Source organism: Microtus pennsylvanicus, chromosome 1, assembly GCF_037038515.1.
Source record: "Microtus pennsylvanicus isolate mMicPen1 chromosome 1, mMicPen1.hap1, whole genome shotgun sequence".
NCBI classification, from domain to species: Eukaryota; Metazoa; Chordata; class Mammalia; order Rodentia; family Cricetidae; genus Microtus; species Microtus pennsylvanicus.
The window spans coordinates 124,634,257-124,656,668 of NC_134579.1; the positions used below are offsets into that span (position 1 = coordinate 124,634,257).

At 47.8% G+C, this 22,412-nt stretch overlaps 1 protein-coding gene across 3 annotated transcripts in view; it reads right to left on the reverse strand.

Annotated features, from left to right (window-relative positions):
• Window positions 1-22,412, reverse strand: part of Acacb (acetyl-CoA carboxylase beta) — a 125,982-nt gene that overhangs the window by 64,331 nt on the left and 39,239 nt on the right. For all 3 annotated transcript variants that reach the window (XM_075983013.1, XM_075983023.1, XM_075983003.1), the window contains exons 3-9: window positions 10,282-10,414; window positions 8,650-8,788; window positions 6,077-6,186; window positions 5,693-5,774; window positions 4,608-4,706; window positions 2,004-2,113; window positions 1,774-1,884 (exon numbers count right to left, since the gene is read on the reverse strand). In XM_075983013.1, the coding sequence (XP_075839128.1) occupies window positions 1,774-1,884; window positions 2,004-2,113; window positions 4,608-4,706; window positions 5,693-5,774; window positions 6,077-6,186; window positions 8,650-8,788; window positions 10,282-10,414 (784 nt within the window). The remainder of the gene's footprint in view (window positions 1-1,773; window positions 1,885-2,003; window positions 2,114-4,607; window positions 4,707-5,692; window positions 5,775-6,076; window positions 6,187-8,649; window positions 8,789-10,281; window positions 10,415-22,412) is intronic.

Here is a 22,412-nt window from a genome sequence, read left to right on the forward strand (position 1 = left end):
GAGCATCAGATGTGATCGTGAGCGTGGAAACAAGCTACACACATGGCAGAAAGAAAGGCTTTCATAAGAAGGCTGCAGCCAAATGTGGAATAACGCACGGTCATCAAAATAATCATGAAGACTGGAACACTGTTGTTCAAAACATAACAAAAACCTCATGATTCTTTTGATGCAAAGAATGAGTATACTTTTCTAAAATATACACGAAGTCTAGAGAAAAATCTAGATGTTTTAGGAAAGGTTTTCAGACAAGACGATGAGGTGGGCTCATGCCAGTAATCCTAGCGTTTGTGAGGAGGAAGCAGGAGAAGCAGAAGAACTGGTGTGGAATGGATGATTAAAAGAAATCCCACACTAGCTCAGAATTGAGAAATAGATGTTTATTTATTTAGGGGTAAATTCACAAATCAGAAGAGGCCACACCCCAGTAGGCAGGTAACCACAAGCTGTAAGACTTCCTACCGCAGAACTGCATAAAGAACTGAGGCTGGACTGGAGAGTTGGTGCCATGGTTAAGGCTCCACAGTTAAGAGATGGCCCACTTGTGCCTGCAGAAGACTCTGGTTTGAGTCCCACCACTTACTTATACAATAACTCCAGTTCTAGGACATCTGACGCCCTCTTCTGGCCTTTGTGGGCATGGCATGCATGCGGTACACAGACATACGTGTGGGTAAAACACCCATACTCAGAAAATTAAAAACAAATGAGATGGGGGGTTAGAGAGCTGAGGTTATCGTAAGCAACATAAAACCCTACCATAAAAGTGGGGGTGGGGATGCGAAGCCAAAGCTTGAAATAAGGCTCACTGGTAGAGTGCTCCCTGGCATGCACAAACCCTGGGTTGAGTCTCCTGCATCCCTCACCCCAAAGAAGGATGATCAGTACACTAAAACACACGCCCACGCACACCCACGCACACACATGCGCGCACACGCACGCACACACACACGCACACACACACACGCACACACACACTCTGCTGCATGCCTGTAGCCTGGGAGTATAAGGCTTGAATGCGCCACGATGAAAGGCGGTATTAACAGAGCAAAGCTAGCTACAAACACAGAAGCCACGCCCACACGGAAACTGAATATCCAGACACTTAAAGCCATAAACCCCAAACCGTAAGATTTATAAAATACCCCGTGCAGACAGGTGACAATTTCAGAGACACCCTAAGCCAAGACTCCGCCCATCAGAAGAAATGCCACAAAGGCCAGCAGGAGCCGTGGGCTTCTGAGTGACGATGGGCACATCTGCTTCAAACACAAGGTGGGCATGTGGCTCAGTGGCAGAGAGCTTTCCTAGACGGGGTGAGCCCTTGGGTTCCCACCACAGGGGTGGGGAGTGAGCACGTGACCTGGGGAGATGGCTCAGTGGCACGGAGAACTGGCATGTGTCTGTAATCCCAGCACCCTACAGAGACAGGAGGTGCTGAGAGGAATGCCCTGAAAGGAATGCCATGGGCCAACTAGCCTAGCCTGTGCAGCAGCAAAAATAGTAAGAGAACCTGTCTCAAATGTGGAGAACTGACAGCTGGGGGTGTCCTCTAACCTTCTTCAACCCTGACACTCACATGCTCACACACATACACACACACACACACACACCCCACTGAAAACAAACTAAACAAACAACAACAGAAACAAACTCTTTAGACCCGGCTCCTGCAACATCATCTCCACTTAAGAAGGCACTGCTGATCAAAACAGTCAGCCGACAACCAGGGACTGAGGCCGAGGCAGGGAAAGCACAGGCAAGAGCGCGTACCTGTCTGAAGAGCATGGGGAAGTCCTCTGCTCGCTCAGCCTTGCGGATGCCTTTCCCTCCGCCGCCTTCGGAGGCTTTGATCATCAGTGGAAATCCAACCTTTTCAGCTGCCTGAAGGAAAAGGACAAACAGGCCCGTTTAAGGTGGGACAAGTGCAACATCAGGAGGTAGAGAAGGTTGTGACATGCCGGCCGCAGTCACCGCACTGGCCGTGCCCACTCTGCAGCTACCTCCAAGCCTTCATCCACATCCTTCACACAGCCTCGTTCGTAGACATCTTCTGGGACACTGATGCATTTGCCCTGCTGCCGGCTGTCCTCCGTCCACTCCACTGTGAGGCCTGAAGGGGACAAAGAGGAGCACAGCTCAACAACCACACGTGTATCTCAGGACCCTGGATGGGAGTCAAAGCTTAAGCAACGATACAGGGCTGGGGAGTGTTTAGTGGTCACCAGTGCTTGCTGTGCCTCCAGAAAACCCCAGTTCTGTTCCCAGCACCCCAGTCAGGCAGCTCACAGCAGCCATGAACTCTAGCTCCAAAGGGTCTGACAGCTTCTTCTGGCTCCAAACGGCGCGCACACACATACAAATTTTTAAGATTGTTAAGAAAAGCCGGGCGGTGGTGGCGCACGCCTTTAATCCCAGCACTTGGGAGGCAGAGGCAGGCGGATCTCTGTGAGTTCGAGACCAGCCTGGTCTACAAGAGCTAGTTCCAGGACAGGCTCCAAAACCACAGAGAAACCCTGTCTCGAAAAACCAAAAAAGAAAAAAAAAAGATTGTTAAGAAAAAACACACAGAGCTATATGAACCTGAACCTAGGACGCATCCCCTGTCTATGCTGGGGACAAATGTCTATGCTTCCCTGTCCTCTACTCAGGGAGTCTCTGCTTTCAAAACCATGCAAAGACAAAACAAACAAATTTTCCAAACTGGAAATGTTTCAGTCTTTAAAGGAAACAAATTACATTAAATAGCAAAACCTTGACATTTTTCTCCTCTTGTTTTTTAATCTGCCCTACAAGTTCTACTTTGGGGTCTTATCCAAACATGACTAAAATCACGGATATTTAGCTATAGGACTGTCAAAGCTCCATTTACCTTCGACTGTTTTTAAATTACAAAAACATTAGGAAACGGCCTAAGATGTAACACAGCAGCAAATGAAGCAAATCACAGTACAGCCACACGACAAAGTCTGGCACAGGCTCCACGTGTGGGGCGCACACCTGTGACCCCTGCTACTCGGGAGGCTGGAACAGGATGAGGAGTTCTAGGACAGCCTGAGAAACCAGACATAAAGGGTCAGGAAGACGCTCAGGAGCAGGGTGTGTTATACATGTGCAAGGCCCTGGGTTCCATCCAGGACCACAAACAGTACAAGAGTAACAGCACACGGCGTCTTGATGGCATGAAGTCTATTTCCCGGGACAGAAAGATGGCCATTAGTGCAAGAGAAATTACAAAGTAGTTAACATCTGGTCTTTATTTTTAATTTTATTTACTAGTGGTATGTGACATGTGTCTTGTGTCTGTATGTGATATATGTGTGCATCTCTGTATGTGTGTATTGCATGTCTGTGTCTGTGTGGTGAATACGTGTGCATGTGTGTGCATGTCTGTGTGTGTCTATGTGTAACGTAAGTGTGTGTGTGTACAGACTGCCTGTAAAGCTCAGAGAACAACCAGGAGTCAGTTTCTCTCTTGGTCCTTCTTGAGACAGGCTCCCTCACCCTGTTTCTGCCACAGTGTTGTGCACACCTTCCAGACAATTCTGCCTCCACTTCCCATCTCAACCCAGGAGTGCCGGGATTACAGGTGTGCACCACTCCATCCTGCTTCCCGCAGCTTCTGGGATCGAACTCACTCAGGATGACAGGATTGGGGAGCAGGCACTTTCACTGGCAGAGTCTCACCAGCCCAGATATGGTTTTCAGAAGCCTAGGAAACAGCTGAGAAAGATATCCGTAGTGCCAGTCCATGCTCAACAGTGGATCATCGGGAGTCTCTTCGTGTGTGTGTGTGTGTACGCATATGTGTGTGTACGCATATGTGTGTTAGTGTATGTGTGTGTACGCATATGTTAGTGTGTGTGCACATATGTATCTGTTAGTGTGTGTACATTAATGTATGTATATATGTATTGTCCTAGTGTGTGTATGTTAGGGTATGTGTATATGTATGTGTGTTAGTGTGTATATATGTATGTGCGTTAGTGTATATGTGTATACATATGTATTGTGTTAGTGTGTGTGTACATATGTGTGTTAGTGCGTGTGAGTGTTAGTGTATGTGTATATGTATGTGTGCTAGTATGTGTATGTGTTAGTGTGTGTACATATGTGTGTACATTAGTGTTTGTGTATATGTATGTGTTTGTGTATGTGTGTTAGCGTATATGTGTACATATGTATGTGTGTACTATGTATGCGTGTTAGTGTGTGTACATTAGTGTATGTGTGTATGTATGTATTAGTGTATTTATGTGTTAGTGTATGTGTGCGTTAGTGTATATGTATGTGTGTACATATGTGTATTAGTGTGTGTACATATGTGTGTTAGTGTATGTGTATATGTGTTAGCGTGTGTGTATGTGTGGTGATGGTGGTGTTTTTGAGCCAGGCTCTCACGCTACAGCCTAGACTGACCTGAAACTGTAGCCCCACCCTTCTGAGTGCTGGATTACAGACAAGAGCCACCAACCACTTCTTATTTTCATGTCGCTCACATTTTCTGAGTTCATGACAAAGTTACATTCTTATCTGCCTAAAATTTTTCAGCAAAAGGATTTTTTTTAAGACACATTCCCTCCACCCCAAAGGTCTGGATTCCTTACCACTTCCGCTCCAGGGCAGGGTTGGGATCTGCAATGTCTGGGCTACGATGGTAGAGGCGATCTTATCTCCCAGGGCCCACATAGCCTCACTGGGGGGACCTGCAGGGTCAGCAAAGGAGAGTGAAATGGAATCAGCCACTGATAGAGCCACTGCCAACCCAGTGGTTCTGTCAGGGAGCAGGGTCAGGGAGAGCAAGGAGATGAGGAAGTCCTCAGGTCTGCTCCCCCTCACTCGGGGGCCGTAAGTCTGCCCTGTGCAGGTCAACTTCCAGCATCTAGACCTTGGCCTGATCCCAGTGAAACTGAGCTGTGGCAGACACAAGACTCACTTTGGGAGGAACAAAAACCTGTAGGAAGAAGGCAAACACGGGGCTCCAAAGAGCCAGACCATGGCACAGTGAGCATTCCCTGTGACAGACAGGAGAGCACACGGTCTCGTGCAGCCAGCATCCCTCAGGAAGTTCTTTATCTTCGGTGGGACACTCAGCTCTGTTCCCCTCTGAATCCAGCATGGGGTATTCAATGAGCACAGACCGGGAAAACTTTTAATTGCACCTGTGCAGAACCTGCACAGACTTCTTTCCTGAATTAATACTATGGAACCCAGCATGGCCGCTGAACCAGGTTAGACAGAGCCTAGAGATAACCCCAACACAAGGAGCATGTGCAAAGGCCACGCCTCTTCATAGAGGAGGCGTTGATGTCTGGGGGTGCTTCTGGAACCCAAATCCTGAGGATATATGGACTGTTTGTGTGCATACAGGGCTGACCAACATGTCCGCAAATAAAAATCCTGAAACCCTCGGATGCCATCGGTCATGTTCCCTAACAAAACGGGAGGGGCTTTGGTCCTGCAAAAAGCAGCCCAAAGATACGGCCCTCACAGAAACGTAAGCCCCTGGAAACCCTAGCAGAGGACATCACTGGCCACAGTATCGCTCTACTGCAATAACCAAGGCTGCGGCTCCTGGTCCACTCACTCCCCACCTCCCACCCAAGTGACCTCCACCATGAAGGACAGCACAAGAAAGAGGCCCTGACCTGGCACCATCCGACCCACGCATCTGACTGAGCGCACACTCTACCTAGGAAAGCAATCTCGTGCTTGCGCAGCAGCTCCGGAAGTTTGGGGTTTTCCGAAGCATGGCCCCAGCCAGCCCACACGGCCTGCAAACACAGAGAGGGGTGATCAAAGGTCCTCTAAGACCCTACCTGCCCCTGCACCCAACACTCTGCTGTGCCCCATTGGGCCATCATAGCCTGTAGGATGGGGCATCACCACACCCCCACCACGGGCACCCTCAGGAGCTGCGGACCAGACCACATCTGCACAGAGATTCTCTTAGCAATGTCTATGATCAGCTCCACCCCCCCCCCACGGCCACCCTCGCGAGCTGTGGATCAGCGCCTTCACAGATGTAGGGTGGGGCACCCCCACACGGCCACCCTCGGGAGCTGCGGACCAGCACCTGCACAGGGATTCTCTTAGCAATGTCTATGATCAGCTCCACGTTGGCATAGTTGTTGTTGTTGGGTCCTCCCGGGACAGGAACATACTGATCCGCCATTTTGATGTACTCTGCAATTCAACCAGAGAAAGAGAGAAACCAGGGACAGACATGTCACACACAGAACAGGGTGGTGCGACACATTCTACCCACAAGGAGCACGACTGTGAAGACCACACGGCTGTGATGGGGAACGGCACGAAAGCAGGAGAAATCTAGAACTTGAGTGAGGAGACAAGAGCTCTGCCACAGAACAAAGGTCGGGATGTGTGGCACCCTACTTAAGCGTTATCTAAGTGGTCTCCCGTTAAATGCGGTCTTTGTTAGTTTGAAGACTGGGTCTCTTGCAGCCCAGGCTAGCCTCAAACTCTATGAAGCTGAGAATGAACTTGAACTTCTGAGCTTCCTGCCTCCACCTCCCAAGCACAGGACTAAGCCACCAGGCCCAGGGCTGTATGCCTGCAAGGCAAGTACTCTAGAGACACAATAGCTTTGGGGCCTGTCCTGGAACTAGCTCTTGTAGACCAGGCTGGCTTCGAACTCACAGAGACCCACCTGCCTCTGCCTCCTGAGTGCTGGGATTAAAGGTGTACACTGCCACCGCCCTTCACAATATTTGTTTAAGCATGTAAAAGTTCATAAACATAACTGTGCAGTGGTGGTACACACCTTTAATCCCAGCCCTCAGGAGGCAGAGTCAGGTGGATCTCTGCATTTGAGGCCAGCCTGCTCTACAGAGTGAGTTCCAAGACAGTCAGAGCCACACAGAGAAACCCTGTCTCAAAAAAAAAAAAAGTATATAAACAGAATTTAGGACCTTACACACAGGCTAGCGGTGAATCCATGCCAGCTCCTGAGGACAGCCCAATAACCTAAACCCTGAAATCACAAACTCCAGGGTCACGATCAGTTCCCCCAAGCTTCAGTCCTGTAGGCTCGGAAGCTGATTCCAACCTCTATGGATTTTACCCCATAACGAGCTCTTTCGGGGAATCAGACCCTGATTATCTGTTCTGTTTTGTTTGCTTTTGGTTTTGAAACCATGTTTATGTATCTGGATTACCCTGGAGTGCTTGGTCCTCCTGCCTCAGTCTCTCAGGGGCCGGACTACAGGTGTGAACAAATTTTTCTTAAAAACCCACTCGTGACAACGAGCAAAGAATGGTGTGGAAGGACAGTCATCCAGGTCATCCAGCAGTGTCTGGACCATCAATTCAGACCTAATCTAAAGACGAGGGTTGGCGCATCACACTGGATCCCCAAGATCCTCAAAACGTCTGCTGTGGAATTCCCAGGTACGCCTGTTCCCTCCCCACCGCCACTTCCAGTGTCTGTCAAGCCAGGAGCATCAGCCACTGGGGAGGTTTCCGTGAAGCAGAGGGCAGCCTTACAAAAGTCACCTGGTCTCCTCCGAGTTCCCCTTTAATGTCAGAGAACATAAACACAGTTACAGACTGAGCTCTGCCGGAAGGAACTAAACTGGGTTCTCCGGGGAAGCCTGGGAGAAATGGGGGGGGGGGGGAGCGGGGGGGCACAGAAAGTGTGTTGAGGAACAGCACCATAGAGTAATCCTGCTGAGAGAGGAAAGTATGAGTACCTGGGGACCCAGGACAGGGACCCAGGACAGGGACCCAGGCGCCAACAGTACCAAACCACGTGGAGAATGTCAGTGTGACCTGACAGGAGGCACCGCCAGAGAATGCTGGCTATGGAAGGACATGCAGTGATGCACTTACATCCCTGGGCCTCTACTGTTCTGTCTGTTAAATGGGACCAAGGGGGACTGGGGACAACGCTGAGGTCACTGGCACCAGGAAGAGCATTATGTGCTCTGGGGCACTTTAAGCAGGAGGCAAAGCCTGACTCTTGCTTTCAAAGGTCACTTAGGATGCTGAGTGGAGAAGAGCCTATTAAAGGGCTAAAGAGCCAATTGCTGATGGAGACTTTATCGTATGGTCTATTTCAACAGGACCGAAGCTAAACAGAAATAGAGACAAACAACACACACGCTGCAGAAAACCGTGTAGAGTAACAGATATGGGTGGAAGGGTGTGGGTTGTGGGGTGAGAGAGAAGTGGGGAAAGAGAATCAACAAAAACTACTTTTGATTGAAGGTGCCATAATGAAGTTTAATGTGCTGTGTGGTAATTAAAATATAAAAACAAGGGGCAGGTGATTCCTAAGGTACAGACCTAAGGTTGACTCCTGAAATACACTCATGCACACACAAACATGTAAGAGAATGCATAAACATGAGATAGTGAGCCAGGCTGTGGGGGCACACACCTTTATCCCGGTATTCAGGAGACAGAGGCAGGTAGATTTCTGTGAGTTCGAGGCCACCCTGGTCTACAGGGTGAGTTCCAGGACAGCCAGGGCTACACGGAGTAACCCTGTCTCCAAAACAAAAACAAAACCCAAAAATCTATGAGCTACTGAAGGAGACCCTACAGTTCCGGGGGCTGAGCAGGATGGAGGAGGGGAGGGCAGACAGGGACGGTCACAGCAGGGGTTGAGATAGCAAGTTCGGGTACCTGCATTGGCTTTAAGGTCCTCGGGGGTCACCATGACCACAAACCGGATGGCACGTTCATTCCGGAACATCTCATAGGCCCAGCGGCGGATGGAGCGCATACACTTGACCGCAGCAATGCCGTTGTTGGCAATGAGCACCTGAGGGGGACACCAGGAAGAGCTGGGGCCATAGTGCCACCTGCACGGGGACCCGAGAGCACCCAGGCCGGAACATGGTCCCACACAGCATATGCAGGGATGACAGGGGAGTGGATGAGGGGCTTGGGTGGCAAAGGTGCCATTCCCTCCGACATCGATCGCTTGGGTGTTCCGTACACACCAGACTCCAGTGCTTTGTCTGCTCTGCTCTGCTGCACTCTGCCCTCACAACAACCCCCTGAAGGAAGTTCTACCATTGTCCTCTCTGGAGGATAAAAACACACCGATGCTCAGAGGAGTGTGACACTTCCTCGGGGTCACACAGCCAGGGTGTCCTAACTCAGGCTCAAACCCAGATCTGGCAAACTATAAGGCTCAGATTTGGTTTTTAAAAATGATCATCCCAGCACTCAGGAGGCAGAGACAGGAGGATCTCTGCTAGTTCAAGGCTAACCTGGTCTACAGAGCAAATTCCAGGCTGGTCAAGGCTATACAGTGAGATTTCAATAAATAAATTATATGTAAATATGGGAGCCCGTGCGCCAGCCTGGCCAGGTAAGTGTAGTCTCACCCCTCAACAAAGACGACTCTTTGGCAGCAGGCAGAGACTGCTACAGAGATCACAACTGGTCAGTGTGTGGATGATAAATGTCTGTGTGGGACCCAACGCCAGCTGCTACATCTGCAATTTAACCCCTACATCTAAAGCTTAGGACATATCTTGGGAGAGCAGGCAAAAAGGCTGTGAGAGCCCATGTCTCCCAATGGGTCCAAAATGCAGTGCCTAGAAATGAGGGACGGAAGAGTAGAAATCAACGGAACGGTGCCCACTGCCGACTGAGCATGCCCAGAGCCTGGCTTCAGGGCCAGTACTGCATAGACTGAGGAACACGCACACATTTGCGGGGTGGAGGCAGGATGATGAAAAGTTCAAGTTTATCCTTGGAGTTTGAGGCCAACCTGGAATACACAAACCCTACCAAAAAAAAAAAAGCAATTTCTGGATTTTCCTAAGGACTCTAAATCTGAGCGTTTTGTCAGCCTCGGGGTCACAGTTTGCTATGAACACAGTAGGAATAACCACAGAGTATGGACCTGCTTTGTGAGGAGTAGGAACCAGGTGAAACCAGGTGGACCCTCACACATGGCAACATTTGCTCAGCCGCAGCCCATCCGTGACGTCACAGTGTGGTCTCCTATCCTCTAGGAAGCCTAGCTCAGGGAGTGGTGGCAGGGGCGGGGGTCTATACATTCCTACCACCAGCCCAGGAAGCAGCCACACTCCAGCAACACCCAGGAGCTCCTGACCAAGCCCAGAGCCTTAGTCTCCCCTTCTGAGGAATGAGGTAATGCACCCATGCGGGGGGGGGGAGTCCCCGAAGTCAAGCACCCAGCACTCAAGCAAGTGTCCCAAGTGGCAGCTTACTTTCCCTCTGAAGTGTCCAACCAAGAAAAGGAGCTCGCCCCCACTAGCATGCAGGACTCATCTGTACCTTCTCGATGACTCTGTTGCCTCCAAAGCGGGTGACAAACTCAGCTGGGGACGCTACAGTGAAATCTCTGTGCAGGTCCAGTTTCTTATGTTCACGGCCTCTCTTCACCAGGTGGAGTCCGGACATGCTGGGTCTGCAGAGAGGGAAGATGGGAGCCATGAGGGAGGAAGCCTGGAGCCTCCAGGGCAGAGTCGGAGCTGGGGCAGAGTCGGAGGGGAAAACCAGTGGCCAGGGAGAGTGTGTGTGCTCACACACCCTACACACAAACACACCCTACATATGCACACACCACCCACACACCCTACACACACAGTCTATAATACACACCCACACACACACCCTACACACACACTCTATAATACACCCCCCACACACCCTACACACACACTCTATAATACACCCCCCACACACACACCCTACACACACACTCTATAATACACCCCCCACACCCTACACACACACTCTATAATACATACCCACACACACACCCTACACACACACTCTATAATACACCCCACACACACACACCCTACACACACACTCTATAATACACCCCCCCACACCCTACACACACACTCTATAATACATACCCACACACACACCCTACACACACACTCTATAATACCCCCCACACACACACCCTACACACACACTCTATAACACACCCCCCCCACACCCTACACACATACTCTATAATACATACCCACACACACACCCTACACACACACTCTATAATACACCCCCCCACACACACCCTACACACGCACACACACCACATACAAGCACACCCTACATATGCATCACATACACACATCCTACACAAACACACGTGCACACACACACACACACACACACACACACACACACACACAAAACCATGGAAGCACAAAGAGACTCAAGGCTGCCTCAGGAGGCCTCTGCCTGCCCTAACTCAGCTTTTGCTTGGCACGTCCCCTATCTGGGAACTTACAACAGCTATGGGCATGCTATAAGCAGGAAGGAGATCTATACACACTATGACTCTTCATTCCAACATTTGACAAATTTAGTACACGGAACTTTCATGAATTTTTCTGTACGGACTTTTTATTATCATTAAAGCTGAAAAGTTTTTAAAAACATAGTATAGAAGTTGTGCTTCGGACTCTGCTTTCCCTCCCCCTTCCTTCCCACCCTGGGCTTGGAAGAACAGCTGACACCGGAAGAGAAGAAGAGGAAGGGTCAATCTATCACCAGTGAGTAGTGACCCCAGATCAGGTGTCAACACACAGGCACAATCACAGATGGGTTCAGGAAGTGCCCCTCACACACACACACACTCAAAGAAAGCGGGGAAGAACATGAATGAGATGGGACTTCGAATGCGCACGCTGATAGCAGACTCAACAAAGCCTTTGGGCCCAAGGAAGACGCAACTGTCCGGGTCGGTTCTTGTGCGTTTGTACAGGAAATGCAAGGAGGACGAGCAGTCACCAAACCATCTGGACTGTGGTGACCGGAGTCCCTGTCACCTGGTCACAAGGAGCACTGGCTGCTCCTGAGTACCCCACGGTGACTCCCAACTACCTGTAACTCCAACTCCAGAGATCTAACCCTGACTTCTGGCCTTTGTGGGCCCTCCACATGGTACATACACAGACATACATGCAGGTAAACACTGATACACATAAACTAAAAACAAGTAGAATCTTCAAAGAAGCAAAAGTCCTCTGTATACAGTCAGTGTGGATAAAAACTCACTGAGGGTTCAGGAAACTTAAAGGCTTGAAAACAAAAGGAAAAACACATGACAAGATGGCTCAGTGGGCAAAGGTGCTTGCTGCCAAGTCTGACTATCTGAGTTCAATCCCCAGGACCCATGTAGTGAAAGGAAAGAAGCAACTCAACTCCTAAAAGTTATCCTCTGATGCACGCATGCATGCATGCACGCACACGCACACACACACACATGCATACACCCCAAATAAACATAATAAAAACACAAACTACATCACAATACAAGGAAGGCCCCTGCCTCACTCTTCTGAAACCTCTGAAAGGAAACCCCTGTTGGCTCCGACATTTCACATCTGCAAGGTTCCACACCCCCTGGACACAGGCACACCCAGCTGAAGGGCAGAGATGCTTCCTGAGTGAAGTGCGTTAGGTTACACTGTGGGGACATCCTAGCACGCACTCACCCAGCTTAGGAACGCCACATGATAAGTCTAGAATCTCTTTTTTGAAGCAGTGTCTGTGTAACCCAAGATAGTCTAGAACTGAGATCCTCCTGGAACGGCCTCATAAGTAGCAGGGACATACAGCCTCGGCCATTCTACACAGCACTGGGCTAGAAACACCAACTGATCCTCACGTATGTGGCTGTTTGGTGACTGAAGCAGCATCACTGGGCACACACCACACTCTCCTGAGCGTCTGCCAGAGATGCCGCCTGTGGCCGTCCCATCCAGAGAGGAGGCTTAGCTGTTCCACAGCTGCTCTGTCCAGGAGCCTCCCCAGGCTCCGGCAGAGCGGGCTCTGTTTGGCCTGCTTGCTTTCACAGATGAGGGTGGTGAGCCGCCAAGGCCCTTTGTTCTCTATTTTATTCTAGAGTAGGTGATTTTCAGCCTTCACTTGTTCTTTGTTGGTCTGTCCCACCCTCCTCACAGACGCTAGCATAGGAGGCTAACCCCTCCGGGTTGTCTCCTTCCCACAGGTGCCATCCCTGGGGGTGGCTTCCATCTCATACACCCGACAGGCACCACAGTGTCTGTCCTTCCTTCTGCCTTTCCTCAGAGTAGGATTCTAATCTGGGGTGGCTGGCGGGCCCCATCTCTCTCTGGGTACTCCCTTGTTTTGCTGGCACGGGTCTGCTAGTGGTGTCACGCGGTTAACAAGACAGTGTGTGGAACAGCAGTGTGCTTTACGGTGACATCCTCAACTCACTGACCCCACCCCAGGTCCCCACCACCAGCGTCCTGACCACATGCTGGCTGCTCTGTTGTAGGCACTGTTGCTCTTTCCTGGTGTCCCCTATGGTTTCCATGGCAGAAACCCTCGCGTAGCTTTCTGAGAAAGCTATGGAAGGGGACAGAAAACATGACTGCCGACGAGGCGGGCGTCCAGACGTGGCAGAGTGGCTCGACACCGCATTCAGGAAGAGGCTTTGGGGGACCAGCACAGCGGCAGATGCAAGCGGCGGGGACAGGCGTGCAATAAGGAGAGCAGATCGCCCTACTACAATTAAATCAAAGAGGTAGGCCTCTGGTTAGCCAGGTCACTGGCAAACGGGGAGCCTGGTCCTGTCCTGAAGACCCTTCGGAAGGGTGAGAGGGTTCTTGGCCTGCGGCAGGAACCAGGAAACAGAGCGAGGGCATTTTGTAAGCGGAGCCCTTGGCCAGCAGGGAAACCTGATCCGGTTTTTAAAAGACCCATTAGATAGGATCAATAGGAGGAGATGGGCAGGCGCCAAGGCAAGAATTCACCCAATAATCTGAAAAACAACATGAAAACACCAGAACCCAATGATCTTACAACAGAAGTATTTGAACAACCTAACACAGAAGAAGTGGAAAAAATTGACTTTATGAAGGCAATAGAGTCCCTTAAACAACATGTAAAAATGCCCTTATAAAAATGGATGAGAAGTATAACAAAAAGTTTGAAGAAATGAGTAAATACGTACATGATACCCTGGAAAACCAAGAAAAAATGATCAAACAGGTAATGGAAACAGTTCAAGAATTGAAAACTGAAATGAAGGCAAGGAAGAAAATACAAACTGAGGACCAGCCGGATATGGAAAATCTAGGTCAACGAGCAGAGTCTACAGAAACAAGCATAATCAATAGAATACAAGAGATAGAAGAAAGTATCTCAGATGCTGAGGACACCATAGAGAAAATAAACGAACAGATCAAAGAAAACAGCGAAGCCAACAAATTCTCAACACAAAACATTCAGGAAATATGGGACACAATAAAAAAACCAAACCTAAGAATAATAGGAATAGAAGAAGGAGAAGAGTCACAGCTCAAAGGCCCAGAAAATATTTTCAACAAAATTATGGAAGAAAACTTTCCCAACTTAAAGAAAGATATTTATTTAAATATTCAAGAAGCATACATAACACCAAACAGACTGGATCAAAGAAAGACATCTCCTCGCCATATAATAATCAAAACATAAAATATACAGGTTAAAGAAAGAATATTAAGAGCTGCAAAGGAAAAAGGGCAAGTAACTTATAAAGGTAAACCGATCAGACTTACACCTGACTTCTCTATGGAAACTATGAAGGCCAGAAGGTCCTGGATAGATGTCCTGCAGAAGCTAAGAGACCATGGATGCAAACCCAAACTATTATACCCAGCCATGCTATCATTCATTATCAATGGAAAAAAAAAACAAGACATTCCAGGATAAGAACAAATTTAAACAATACATAGCCACAAATCCAGCCCTACAGAAAGTAATAGAAGGAAAATCGCAACCCAAGGAATCCAACACTGCCAACACTGCCTACAATAACTCAGGCATCTAGTGACCCTTCACCAGCACATCTCAAAGAAGGGAGACACACAATCTCTACTACCAAAAGCAATAAGAATAACCGGAGTAAACAACCACTGGTCATTAATATCACTTAATATTAATGGGCTCAATTCACCTATAAAAAGGCACAGGCTAAAAGATTGGATACGAAAACAGGATCCAACATTCTGCTGTTTGCAAGAAACACATCTCAACCACAAAGACAGGCACCTACTCAGAGTAAAGGGTTGGGAAAAGGTGTTTCAAGCAAATGGTCCTAAGAAAAAAGCAGATGTGGCCATACTAATTTCTAACAAAACTGACTTCAAACTAAAATCAATTAGGAGAGACCGAGATGGTCACTTTATACTCATAACAGGAATAATTCCTCAGGATGACGTCTCAATCCTGAATATCTACGCCCCCAATATAAAATCACCTACTTATGTAAAAGAAATATTACTAGAACTCAAGGCAGACATCAAACCACACACACTAGTAGTAGGAGACTTCAACACACCTCTCTCTCCAAGGGACAGGTCAATCAGACAGAAACCTAATAGAGAAGTAAGAGAATTATTGGAGGTGATGAAGCAAATGGACTTAACAGACATCTATAGAACATTCCACCCAAATAGGAAAGAATATACCTTCTTCTCTGCAGCTCATGGAACCTTCTCAAAAATTGACCACATACTTGGAAACAAAGGAAACCTCCACAGATACAAAAAAATATCAGTGTCCACCTGTGTCCTATCTGATCACCACGGATTAAAGTTAGAAGGCAACAACAATGCTACCCACAGAAAGCCAACAAACGCATGGAAACTGAACAGTCAACTACTGAACCACACCTGGGTCAAGGAGGAAATTAAGAAAGAAATTAAAGTCTTCCTTGAATTTAATGAAAATAAAGAGACAACATACTCAAACCTATGGGACACAATGAAAGCAGTGCTAAGAGGAAAGTTCATAGCACTAAGTGCCCACTTAAAGAAAACGGAGAATGCATACATTGGGGACTTAACATCACACCTGAAAGCTCTAGAAAAAAAAGAAGCAGACGCGCCCAGGAGAAGTAGAAGAATGGAAATAATAAAACTGAGGGCTGAAATCAACAAAATAGAAACACAGAAAACAGTCCAAAGAATCAATGAAACAAAAAGCTGGTTCTTGGAGAAAATCAACAAGATCGACAAACCCCTATCCAAACTAATTAAACGACAGAGAGAGAACATGCAAATAAATAAGATCAGAAATGAAAAGGGGGACATAACCACAGACACAGAGGAAATTCAGAGAATCATTAGATCTTACTACAAAAGCCTGTATGCCACAAAACTGGAAAATACGAAAGAAATGGACATTTTTTTAAATAAGTACCATATACCAAAGCTAAACCAAGACCAGGTGAATGATCTAAATAGACCGGTTACTCACGAAAAATTAGAAACGGTTATCAAAAATCTCCCTTCGAAAAAAAGCCCAGGACCAGATGGTTTCAATGCAGAATTCTACCAGAACTTCCAAGAAGACCTAATACCTATACTCCTTAATGTATTTCACAATATAGAAACAGAAGAGTCATTGCCAAATTCCTTTTATGAAGCTACAGTTACCCTGATACTAAAACCACACAAAGACCCACCCAAGAAAGAGAATTACAGACCTATCTCACTCATGAATATCAACACAAAAATTCTCAATAAAATACTGGCAAACCGAATCCAAGAACACATAAGAAAAATTATCCATTATGATCAAGTAGGCTTCATCCCAGAGATGCAGGGCTGGGTCAACATACGCAAATCTATCAATGTAATCCACCATATAAATAAACTGAAAGAAAAAAAACCATATGATCATTTCATTAGATGCAGAAAAAGCATTCGACAAAATTCAACACCCCTTTATGATAAAGTTCTTGGAGAGAATAGGGATACAAGGGTCCTACCTAAATATAATAAAAGCTATTTACAGCAAGCCAACAGCTAACATTAAATTAAACGGAGAAAAACTCAAAGCCATCCCACTAAAATCAGGAACACGACAAGGATGTCCACTCTCTCCATACCTCTTCAATATAGTGCTTGAAGTTCTAGCAATAGCAATAAGACAACATAAGGAGATCAAGGGGATTCGTATTGGAAAGGGAGAAGTTAAGCTTTCATTATTTGCAGATGATATGATAGTATACATAAGTGACACCAAATATTCTACCATAGAACTCCTACAGCTGATAAACACCTTTAGTAATGTGGCAGGATACAAGATCAACTCCAAAATATCAGTTGCCTTCCTATACACTAAGGATAAGGAAGCAGAGAGGGAAATCAGAGAAGCTTCACCTTTCACAATAGCCACAAATAGCATAAAATATCTTGGGGTAACTCTGACCAAGGAAGTGAAAGATCTATTTGACAAGAATTATAAATCTTTGAAGAAAGAAATTGAAGAAGACACCAGAAAATGGAAGGACCTCCCTTGCTCTTGGATTGGGAGGATCAACATAGTAAAAATGGCAATTCTACCAAAAGCAATCTATAGATTCAATGCAATCCCCATCAAAATCCCATCAAAATTCTTCACAGATCTGGAGAAAACAATAATCAACTTTATATGGAAAAACAAAAAAACCAGGATAGCCAAAACAATCTTATACAATAAAGGATTGTCTGGAGGCATTACCATCCCTGACTTCAAACTCTATTACAGAGCTACAGTATTGAAAACAGCTTGGTATTGGCATAAAAACAGAGAAGTCGACCAATGGAATTGAATAGAAGACCCTGACTTTAACCCACAAACCTATGAACACCTGATTTTCGATAAAGGAGCTAAAAGTATACAATGGAAAAAAGAGAGCATCTTCAACAAATTGTGCTGGCAAAACAGGATGTCAATCTGTAGAAGAATGAAAATAGATCCATATCTATCACCATGCACAAAACTCAAGTCCAAATGGATTAAAGACCTCAATATCAGTCCGAACACACTGAACCTGATAGAAGAGAAAGTGGGAAGTACTCTACAGTACATGGGCACAGGAGACCACATCCTACGTATAACCCCAGCAGCACAGACACTAAGGTCATCATTGAATAAATGGGACCTCCTGAGACTGAGAAGCTTCTGTAAAGCAAAGGACACTGTCACTAAGACAAAAAGGCAACCCACTTACTGGGAGAAGATTTTCACCAACCCCGCAACTGACAAAGGTCTGATTTCCAAAATATATGAAGAAATCAAGAAACTAGACCGTAAAAGGCTAATCAACCCAATTATAAAATGGGGCACTGAGCTGAACAGAGAATTCTCAACAGAAGAACTTCAAATGGCCAAAAGACACTTAAGGTCATGCTCAACTTCCTTAGCGATCAGGGAAATGCAAATCAAGACAACTTTAAGATACCATCTTACACCTGTCAGAATGGCTAAAATCAAAAACACCAATGATAGCCTTTGTTGGAGAGGTTGTGGAGAAAGGGGTACACTCACCCATTGCTTGTGGGAATGCAAACTTGTGCAACCACTCTGGAAAGCAGTGTTTCGGTTTCTCAGGAAATTCGGGATCAACCTACCCCTGGATCCAGCAATACCACTCTTGGGAATATACCCAAGAGAGGCCCTATCATACAACAAAAGTATATGCTCAACTATGTTCATGGCAGCATTGTTTGTAATAGCCAGAACCTGGAAACAACCTAGATGCCCTTCAACAGAAGAATGGATGAAGAAAGTATGGAATATATACATATTAGAATATTACTCAGCAGTAAAAAACAAGGACTTTTTGCATACAAATGGATGGAAATAGAAAACACTATCCTGAGTGAGTTAAGCCAGACCCAAAAAGAGGAACATGGGATGTACTCACTCATATTTGGTTTCTAGCTATAAATAAAAGACATTGAGCTTATAATTCATGTTCCGAGAGAAACTAAATAAGAAGGTGAATCCAAAGACAAACACATAGGCATCCTCATGAATATTAACCTTCATCAGGCGATGAAAGGAGACAGAGACAGAGACCCACATTGGAGCACCGGACAGAAATCTCAAGGTCCAAATCAGGAGCAGAAGGAGACGGAGCACGAGCAAGGAACTCAGGACCGCGAGGGGTGCACCCACACACTGAGACAATGGGGATGTTCTATCAGGAACTCACCAAGGCCAGCTGGCCTGGGTCTGAAAAGGCATGGGATAAATCCGGACTACCTGAACATAGCGGACAATGAGGAATACTGAGAACTCAAGAACAATCGCAGTGGGTTTTTGATCCTACTGCACGTACTGGCTTTGGGGAGCCTAGGCAGTTTGGATGCTCACCTTACGAGACATGGATAGAGGTGGGCGGTCCTTGGGCTTCCCACAGGTCAGGGAACCCTGATTGCTCTTCGAGCAGATGAGGGAGGGGAACTTGATCAGGGGAGGGGGAGGGAAATGGGAGGCGGTTGCGGGGAGGAGGCAGAAATCCTTAATAAATAAATTAAAAAAAAGGTAAAAAGAAAAAAAAAGAAAACATGACTGCCTTGCGTGTCTGGCAACTGTTTTCCTTCTGCCCTTGGGTTCAGACCCGTTGTTCACTCTGTGCTGAGCTGAAGGAAGGCAAACTTCCTTCAGAGTTTTGAAGCCAGCGTTGTGGTGTGGAAGTCCCCAGGTGTTTGGGGTTTTTATTGTTTCTTCTTGTTGTTTTGTTGGAGGGTTTTTGTTTGTTTTTCTGGTTGGTGGGTTTTAATCCTTCATCTTTTGTCAGTGGCCTGGTTTTTCCATATTTGGAAGGTTACATGTTCTTCTGTCCCCTGAATTTGACGGTGTCATGTGTGCACAAACATGTCTGTTTCCATCAGTGAGGCTGTGGATTTGCCGCCAGCGAGGCTGTGGATTTGCCGCCAGCGAGGCTGTGGATTTGCCGCCAGCGAGGCTGTGGATTTGCCGCCAGCGAGGCTGTGGGTTTGCCGCCAGCGAGGCTGTGGGTTTGCCGTCAGCGAGGCTGTGGGTTTGCCGCCAGCGAGGCTGTGGGTTTGCCGCCAGCGAGGCTGTGGGTTTGCCGCCAGCGAGGCTGTGGATTTGCCGCCAGCGAGGCTGTGGATTTGCCGCCAGCGAGGCTGTGGATTTGCCGTCAGCGAGGCTGTGGGTTTGCCGCCAGCGAGGCTGTGGATTTGCCGTCAGCGAGGCTGTGGGTTTGCCGCCAGCGAGGCTGTGGGTTTGCCGCCAGCGAGGCTGTGGATTTGCCGTCAGCGAGGCTGTGGGTTTGCCGCCAGCGAGGCTGTGGGTTTGCCGCCAGCGAGGCTGTGGATTTGCCAGGCCCTCTCAGGCTGGTGCCCTAGTTCTTCACGGTGCTGGGAATGGAGCCCGAGGCTCACAGGCTAGGGATAGAAGGATTCTGAGATCTATCCCAAGCCTTGCCTTCTCTAAACTGAAAGTTAACACACTGGGACTCTGTCTGCAAATATCTCCTTACCTCTTATTCCTCCCTATCATATCCTGAAGCTTGGCTGTTGAAGTGCAGAGGTTAGCCTACTACATTATATATTTTGTTGAAATTCTGAAGTTAGCCGACTAGAGCATTTTCTTCTCTCCTCCTTTCTTCTATCTTCTGGAGAAGTCCTTCAGCTTTCTCTCCTAACCATCCATGCAGCAAAATTCTTCATTTTGGTCCTTATGTTTTCAATGTCCCAGGGTTGGTTTGGGGGTATGTAAATTTTCCCTTTGGGTTTTGTTTTTTTTTCCAAAACAGGGCTTCTCTGTAGCTTTGGAACCTGTCCTGGAACTAGCTCTTGTAGACCAGGCTGGCCTCAAACTCACAGAGATCCACCTGCCTCTGCCTCCTGAGTGCTACCGCCCGGCTCCCTTCTGGTTTTCATAGAGCATGTGTATTCGTGGTGCTATGTGTGTGCATGGGGCGTGTGCACACATATGTGGAGACCAGCAGACAACCTTGGGCGCCATCCTCCAGACACCATCCACCTCCTTTGGGACAGTCTCCCCCCAACCTGGAGCTCACCCGTTATGCAGCAACGGCTGCCTGCAAATTCCACACATCTGCCTGCCTCTGCCTCCCAATCCGGACACTTATTTTCTAATGGGTTTGGGGAAATCGAACTCAGTTCCCCCAACTTGCAATACTGACTGAGCCATGTCCCCAACCAAATGTCTCCTCCTTAGAGCATCCTATTCCTTGACACCTGATGGCCTGCTGACCCCAGTAAGGAGAGTAGTGTCCCCGTTTCAAGCATCCCTCTCCTGAATGGTGTCTGTTGTTTCCAAAGCCATGGTCATTCCACCGTCTCCTGGAGCACCCAGTTTTCCTAGCTGGGATATGGGGACAATAACACACAGCTCATTCGGTTGGTCCGCATGTTTACTTATGATTAAGTGAGGCTGTTTAGACCCTCAATAGAGGGAAAGAAAGGGGCCCAGGGTGACATGTGGCGCCCACTGAATCAAGGACCACACCAGGAGAGTCAGGGTTCACCTGCTCCTTAACCAAGAGGAGCAACAAGCCACTCGCTGAGCCTATTCCACGAAGCCCCCATCTGAACTCTATCCTCGCCTTTCAGTGATCTTCCCCCACAGGCTGATATCCCCCTACATCAGAAAGTCTGACCCCTCCACACAAACCTTCCAGCTCCTGGGACTTGATGGAAATATGCACAGTTAAGAAAAACTCCATTTTGAGGTTTAGAACCATCTGTGGCGTCACTTTGATTGGCTAGTGATGGAATCCTTTCTTCAGGCAGGCCTCGAACCCTTCCCTGAAGACCATCAAAGAAGCATCCAAGGCAAGGGGTAGCCTTGTTCTAGGCACAGGGCTGTTGTGACTCTTTTTGACAATGCTGGAAGCCAGCCAATGTCGGCTCCAGACAGACGACCTTTCCCTGGCACTGGAGCCGACTGAAGGAGAACCTAAGCACACTAAGTCCTGACCTTACGCAGGAGGACAAGGGTGAGGGCTGAAATGAGCCATGGTGGCTTGGGAAATGGCTTCGAGCAGCAACCAACAACAGAGGTGCCAGCCAAACACCAGTCCCAGTCAGCTGCTGGGGCACAAGACCAGGCTGTTCCGGGAGGAAATCAATGTTGTCAAGGGCATACAATGGCCTGGACTTTCTCGCTGACTTCCTACCGCTCTGCGTAGGAGAAGCTGCCTTCTGTTCTCAGTAACGAGACAGGGAGGACCACTTACCCCAACCACAAAGTTGATGAGCAACCGAGCTGGGTGGGTGATTTAACCCTATCTAACCTCAGAGTTTAACCGGGGTAGAAAAGACTGAGTAGGTGCAAAGACAAACCCTGCAACATGGCCTCTGGAAATAAGAGAGAGGGCACAGGGGTCCTCAAGCAGGGCACTTCTGTTCCTCAGGAGGATGTGTGACAATATCAACTCAGGGAGTCTGTACCTAGTGGGTCAAGATCAGAGATGTTGCTCAGTCCCATACAATGCACAGGACGGCCCCAAGCTCCAGGAGATCTCCAGTGGGCAAACCTGGCTGGCCGAGGGCCACCCTCCTGATCTTCTGCTCCAGAACCTGCCACTACTCCCTGCCACTACTCCGCTCCTCCCCTCAGTCAGACCTGAAATGGGGAGTAGTGATGCACCCTGAAATCAAAACACC